This window comes from Procambarus clarkii, chromosome 2 (genome assembly GCF_040958095.1).
Source record: "Procambarus clarkii isolate CNS0578487 chromosome 2, FALCON_Pclarkii_2.0, whole genome shotgun sequence".
Classification (NCBI taxonomy): domain Eukaryota; kingdom Metazoa; phylum Arthropoda; class Malacostraca; order Decapoda; family Cambaridae; genus Procambarus; species Procambarus clarkii.
The window spans coordinates 19080697-19087725 of record NC_091151.1 but is presented as its reverse complement, the minus strand read 5'-3'; the positions used below and the strand labels follow the sequence as shown (position 1 = coordinate 19087725).

The 7029-nt window shown below is 42.3% G+C and overlaps 2 protein-coding genes across 2 annotated transcripts; both read right to left on the bottom strand.

Annotated features, from left to right (window-relative positions):
- Window positions 1–200: 200 nt before the first annotated feature.
- Window positions 201–3870, bottom strand: LOC138365851 (mucin-21-like). The gene is made up of 2 exons (XM_069326427.1): window positions 3135–3870; window positions 201–271 (listed from the first exon to the last, which is right to left on the bottom strand). The coding sequence occupies exons 1-2, from the start codon at window positions 3868–3870 to the stop codon at window positions 201–203; spliced, it is 807 nt and encodes a 268-aa protein (XP_069182528.1).
- A 1-nt stretch (window position 3871) lies between these two features.
- Window positions 3872–4357, bottom strand: LOC138365850 (NACHT, LRR and PYD domains-containing protein 5-like). Its single transcript, XM_069326424.1, has one exon. It carries the CDS (start codon window positions 4355–4357, stop codon window positions 3872–3874), a length of 486 nt encoding a protein of 161 aa, XP_069182525.1.
- Window positions 4358–7029: the final 2672 nt, after the last annotated feature.

Genomic DNA, 7029 nt, shown 5'->3' with positions numbered 1-7029 from the left:
ATGTGTAGGATATTTAAACCGAATAATTTATTTGTAGAGAGAAAGACTCAGAAGTATGCGTGTGTTTGTTTAACATTAATTTATTTAATAAGAAAAATCGCAATATACACGGTTAGGGCTTTAATTGACCTTATATAATGTGGAGCAGAGCACAATCAACCCGACGAACATGTGAAAGTTGAACTGAATAATAACTGTTCTCACAAAGAATGTCCTCCTTTAACACTGGATAATTCACTTTCATAATCGTATTGACTAATTACTGTGTTAACTGTAATATAGAGCATATAGAGCTAAACACATAGTAACATAGATCACTTAAAACTAAGCACATAGTAATATAGAGCACATAGAGCTACGTACATAATATAGAGCTAAGCACATAATATAGAGCACATAGAGCTACGTACATAATATAGAGCTAAGCACATAATATAGAGCATATAGAGCTAAGCACATTATATAGAGCACATAGAGCCAAGCACATAGTAATATAGAGCCCATAGAGTTAAACAATAAGTTATGCTTATATGCACATAAAACTCTATGTGCTTAGCTCTATGTGCTCTATAATAATATAGAGCGCATAGAGCTAAGCACATAATATAGCCAAGCACATAGTAATATAGATCCCATAGAGTTAAGCAATAAGTTATGCTTATATGCACATAAAGCACATAAAACTTATGTGCTTAGCTCTATGTGCTCTGTAATAATATAGAGCACATAGAGCTAAGCACATAATATAGTGTACATAGAGCTAAGCACATAATAATATAGAGCACATAGAGCTAAGTACATAGTAATATAGAGCACGAGAACTAAGCACATAATAATATAGAGCACATAGAGCTAAGCACATAGAGTTATAATCAGATGGGAGGGAATTCATTAAATAATCAAGCAAACATATTTACATAATAATTGTAAATATCTTGTGCAACAAAGCTGACATGTTATTAATAATTTATTGTAACGTGGGACAGGAAGCCAGGCTATACATTCAGTGCGTGTTAGGCTTATACCTAAGGCCCTTTCCAGGGACGTATTACTGACCCCGCCCAGGAGGCAACCCCATAATAAGCTGACTAACTCCTGGGTACATATGTACTGCTGAGGGGAAAGGTGCATCAGGTGACAGGAAACGCGCCCTACCATTTCTCTGCCGCCCGGGTTTCGAACCCGTAATTTTCAATTGTGAGTCGAGAACGAACTTGACTGTACTTTTATCCCACCGCTGCCACCATTGTAACACGGGTTTGGGTTCCTCTCTTTACTTATCTACCTTCTACTCCCTCTACCCGTATTCTTACTTTTTATTCTCTACCAAGGGACTCCAAAACTTTTACCAAAGCCAACTCCACGCCACGTGGTCCTAAGACGATTGACCGACTTAGGATTCTACACCCAGTATGACGTGACCTAGGCTCTGAACAAAACCCTAGAGTCGCCTCTACGCTGCCACCACCAGACCAGTAAAAAGAAGAGCAATGATCGAGGTCTGGATCGATCACGCTAATTAATCAACCTAGGGGCTTGATCCCCACTATATACGATGACCTTGAGTGTGGAATAAATTACACGGTAATGATAATTCCGATTCGATGTTAGAATCGGCGCCCAATACAACTCTGACTCGTGTGGACCACGTGACCAGGACAAGTATACACATAACCAAATGGAAACAATAAAAATGCAAATTATTAACTTAATTTATTAAAAGAAAACTAAAACAAAAATCTAAATATGTTCACTCCCTGTCACTTTAACACTCCCTACTTGACCTGAATGGCAAATGAGACTATTTCTATACATAACCATAGCAACTATACCTTGGGCGACCAGCTCTAGATGTTGGCTGGTCTCGGGGAGAGGTACGATGTTTGACCTCTCCCAGCTGCTTCCGTGACCACACTGATTTGTCCTCGTCTGGCCTAGCCCAGACTAGAACATTGTATCCTTCCGCCTAGTCAAAGTTTTACCAAGTTACTAGCCAGGTTTAAGTTATAACAATTAACCTCTGTTGTACTTAATTGATCCAGACTGGTTGAATTATTTTACTGAATTAAATTACAAACATCTAACGGCAGAGCTGTTCCCGATCCCCAAAATGGTTAATTGAACTTTGAGAAATACTAGACATGTCAACCCTGCTGACCTATGACCGCCGGTCACTCCACCTTAAAAGTTAGATCTGATTCGTGACGTCACTGATGGTGACTTAAACTCAATAATTAGAATACTCTTGATATTGTATCCAGTACTATTATACAATACAATTTTAATGCAAAATGAATAAAGGCTAATTTTCTCTAAATTACTGAATACTATAGGATGATTCATTATACGCAGCTATGAACAACGCGTCGGTTATTTCCACCGCGAATCCCCCTGGGGGTCAGGTCACCATGCGGCTCAGCTTCCCATTCTCTTTTGTCGATAAACCACTCTGGATAATTCTTACAACAGCCTAGTTTGTTACAAGACGATAGATAGCCTCCCTGAACAAGGCACAGTAGGAAGATAACATCACAACTACACACACTTGTGACCGCAGGCGATCACCTGTACAGGTGGTATAGACAAAACACATTACATACAGGTGTGTAACAAAATTGTAGATACTTTCCACACAGATAACACACATGTACGATACATAAATGCCACATGCCATATGTGCATATGAAATATAGAAGGGTGGTGTATGAGTCGGCAGGTGTAATTGGTAGATATAATACTATTAGGATTCTCTCGTCACACACACAGGGGCCAGCGCGTCACCATGCCAACGGTTCATTTGCTACTTTTATTATGAAAATTAATTTAAAAATTCCATCTACCACTCTTAAATCACTACACCGTAATTTACACTGTCGTATTCTTCACAAGTACCTCACGTAATTACTTCTTCATTACCACCAGTAGGCAAGTTAAGGCCCACACCAAGAGCGAGTGGCCACCAGGTATTAGTAGTGAGGTTGAGGAGGTATAAACCTCAAGTAATACTGTAGACAACACAACGTTCCTCTAGCATTGACGCGAGGTCTTCTTCCTTCTTTGTATTCGGTTCAGTTCAAATGATTTTCAACACAAATCATTCACAATCATGTGAATGACTTTCCCAGCCATCTTACCAGTGCTACTCTGCTCCTCTATAGTACCAGCCATCTTACCAGTGCTACTCTGCTCCTCTATAGTACCAGCCATCTTACCGGTACTACTCTGCTCCTCTATAGTACCAGCCATCTTACCGGCGCTACTCTGCTCCTCTATAGTACCAGCCATCTTACCGACGCTACTCTGCTCCTCTATAGTACCAGACACCTTACCGGTGCTACTCTGCTCCTCTATAGTACCAGCCATCTTACCGGTGCTACTCTGCTCCTCTATAGTACCAGCCATCTTACCGGTACTACTCTGCTCCTCTATAGTACCAGCCATCTTACCGGAACTACTCTGCTCCTCTATAGTACCAGCCATCTTACCGGTGCTACTCTGCTCCTCTATAGTACCAGACACCTTACCGGTGCTACTCTGCTCCTCTATAGTACCAGCCATCTTACCGGTGCTACTCTGCTCCTCTATAGTACCAGCCATCTTACCGGAACTACTCTGCTCCTCTATAGTACCAGCCATCTTACCGGTGCTACTCTGCTCCTCTATAGTACCAGACACCTTACCGGTGCTACTCTGCTCCTCTATAGTACCAGCCATCTTACCGGTGCTACTCTGCTCCTCTATAGTACCAGCCATCTTACCGACGCTACTCTGCTCCTCTATAGTACCAGCCATCTTACCGGTGCTACTCTGCTCCTCTATAGTACCAGACACCTTACCGGTGCTACTCTGCTCCTCTATAGTACCAGCCATCTTACCGGTGCTCCTCTTTAGTACCAGACACCTTACTGGTGCTCCTCTGCTCCTCTATAGTACCAGCCATCTTACCGGAGCTACTCTGCTCCTCTATAGTACCAGACACCTTACCGGAGCTACTCTGCTCCTCTATAGTACCAGACATCTTACCGGAGCTACTCTGCTCCTCTATAGTACCAGACATCTTACCGGAGCTACTCTTCTCCTCTATAGTACCAGCCATCTTACCGGTGCTACTCTGCTCCTCTATAGTACCAGCCATCTTACCGGTGCTACTCTGCTCCTCTATAGTACCAGCCATCTTACCGGAGTTACTCTGCTCCTCTATAGTACCAGCCATCTTACCGGTGCTCCTCTGCTCCTCTATAGTACCAGCCATCTTACCGGCGCTGCTCTGCTCCTCTATAGTACCAGACACCTTACCGGTGCTACTCTGCTCCTCTTTAGTACCAGACACCTTACCGATGCTACTTGGCTCCTCCATACTCGGTTCAATACCTGGTTGATACCCGGTTGATGGGGTTCTGGGAGTTCTCCTACTCCCCAAACCCGGCCCGAGGCCAGGCTTGACTTGTGAGGGTTTCGTCCACCAGGCTGTTGCTTGGAGCGGCCCGCAGGCCCACATACCCACCACAGCCCGGTTGGTCCGGCACTCCTTGAAGAAAACAATTTAGTTTCCTCTTGAAGATGTCCCCGGTTGTTCCTGTAATATTTCTGTTGCTCGCTGGTAGGACGTTGAACAACCACGGACCTCTGAAGTTCATGCAGTGTTCTCTGATTGTGCCCATGGCACCTCTGCTCTCCATTGGTTCTATTCTGCATTTTCTTCCATGTCGTTCACTCCAGTACGTTGTTATTTTACTGCGCAGATTTGGGACCTGTCCCTCCAGTATTTTTCATGAGTATATTATTTGATATCTCTCTCGTCTCCTTTCTAGTAAGTACATTTGGAGAGCTTTGAGACGATCCCAATAATTTAGGTGCTTTATCTCGTCTATGCGTGCCGTATATGTTCTCTGTATTCCCTCAATTTCAGCAATCTCTCCTGCTCTGAAGGGGGAAGTGAGTACTGAGCAGTACTCAAGACGGGACAACACAAGAGATTTGAAGAGTACAACCATTGTGATGGGATCTCTGGACTTGAAGGTTCTCGTAATCCATCCTATCATTTTTCTGGCTGACGCAATACTTGCTTGGTTATGCTCCCTAAACGTTAGGTCGTCGGACATCATTATTCCCAAATCCTTGACATGCTGTTTTCCTACTATGGGCAGATTCGATTGTGTTTTGTACCCTGTATTATGTTTCAGATCCTCATTTTTGCCGAATCCTAGTACCTGGAATTTATCACCGTTAAACATCATGTTATTTTCTGCTGCCCAATCGAAAACTTTGTTAATATTTATTTGTAGTTTATCAATGTCTTCAGCAGAGGTAATTTTCATGCTGATTTTTGTATCATCTGCAAAGGATGACACGAAGCTGTGACTTGTGTTTTTGTCTATATCTAATATGAGAATAAGGAACAGCAGTGGTGCAAGGACTGTACCTTGAGGTACAGAGCTTTTAACTGCGCTCGGACTAGATTTTACTTGATTGACTGTTACTCTTTGTGTTCTGTTTGACAGGAAATTGTGTATCCAGCGTCCTACTTTACCACGAATCCCCATTGACCTCATTTTGTGTGCAATCACTCCATGGTCACATTTGTCAAATGCCTTTGCAAAATCTGTGTATACGACATCTGCATTATGTTTTTCCTCTAATGCCTCAGTGATTTTGTCATAGTGGTCAAGTAGCTGTGAGAGGCATGATCTTCTTGTTCTAAATACATGTTGGCCTGGATTGTGGAGGTCATTCGTTTCCATGAATCAAGTGACCTGACTCCTGATCACTCTCTCAAATACTTTTATTATGTGGGACGTTAGTGCAACTGGTCTATAATTCTTTGCCAATTCTATGCTACTACCCTTGTGTAGAGGGGCAATGTCTGCTGCTTTAAACGCATCTGGTATCTCCCCCGTGTCCAAGCTCTTCCTCCACACTATACTGAGTGCCTGCGCTACTGGCACTTTGCATTTCTTTATAAATAATGAATTCCATGAGTCTGGACCTGGGACGGAATGCATGGGCATATTGTCAATTTCTCTTTCAAAATCTGCCACGCTCGTGTTGATATCAGTTATATTTACAGGTGTTTGAGTATCATTCATAAAGAAATTGTCCGAATCTTGCACTTTCATGCTGAGTATCGGAGTGCTAAACATGTCCTCATACTGCTTTTTTAGGATTTCAATAATTTCTTTGTCATCCTCAGTGTATGAACCTTCACTAATACGAATAGATCCAATACTGGCAGTGGATTTCGCTTTGATTTAGCATATGTGAAGAAATATTTTGGGTTTTTCTTTATTTCTTGAATTGCTTTCTGTTCTAGTTGCCTTTCTTCAATCTGATAGGAATGCTTAAGTCTCTTTTCGATTTCTTCAATCACCCTGTTTAAATTATTTCTTCTTTGTATGGAGAGTGGTGTCTGCTTAAGCATTTCCGTTAATTTCTTCCTCCTTTTGTAATGTCGTCTGCGTTCTCTTTCTACATTGGACCTGTTACGACCCTGGGTTCCTCAATTGGAAACCAGAGGTCAAATTGAGCTAAATAAACTACCTTATATTTGACACGCTTGCCGACGTGTATCTGTTCGTATCTTCCTTGCCAAACGTAGGACGAATCTTGTTGCTCACAAAGCATTCAGACTCTTGAGCTTGTTGTGGATTAAGTATAATATTGTAGTATTTATTAACTATCCTTAGAACGAGTAAAGTAAACAATATTGTACATCGGTGAAGATTTTTAATGTGTATAGCTGCATGATCAATTAGGCTCTTCCCGGCACCACAACAACTCGGGAGCCCTGGACGGGACACTGGATGCGGCCTTCTCTGTGCTGGCGCCGTGGTGGAAAGAACCTCTTCTCCTTTTTCCTACTACTCTTCCTTACCTATTTCTGTGTCTAGTTTACTAAGTTAAGTATTGTGGAATTTAGTGTGCCTACTCTGGGATTGTAAGATTGGTGTAGACCTGGGGTAGTATTTGCCAGTGTTTTGGGTACCCCCTTAGTGTTGTGTTGTGTTAGGGTACCACGTGGTCTCACTACCC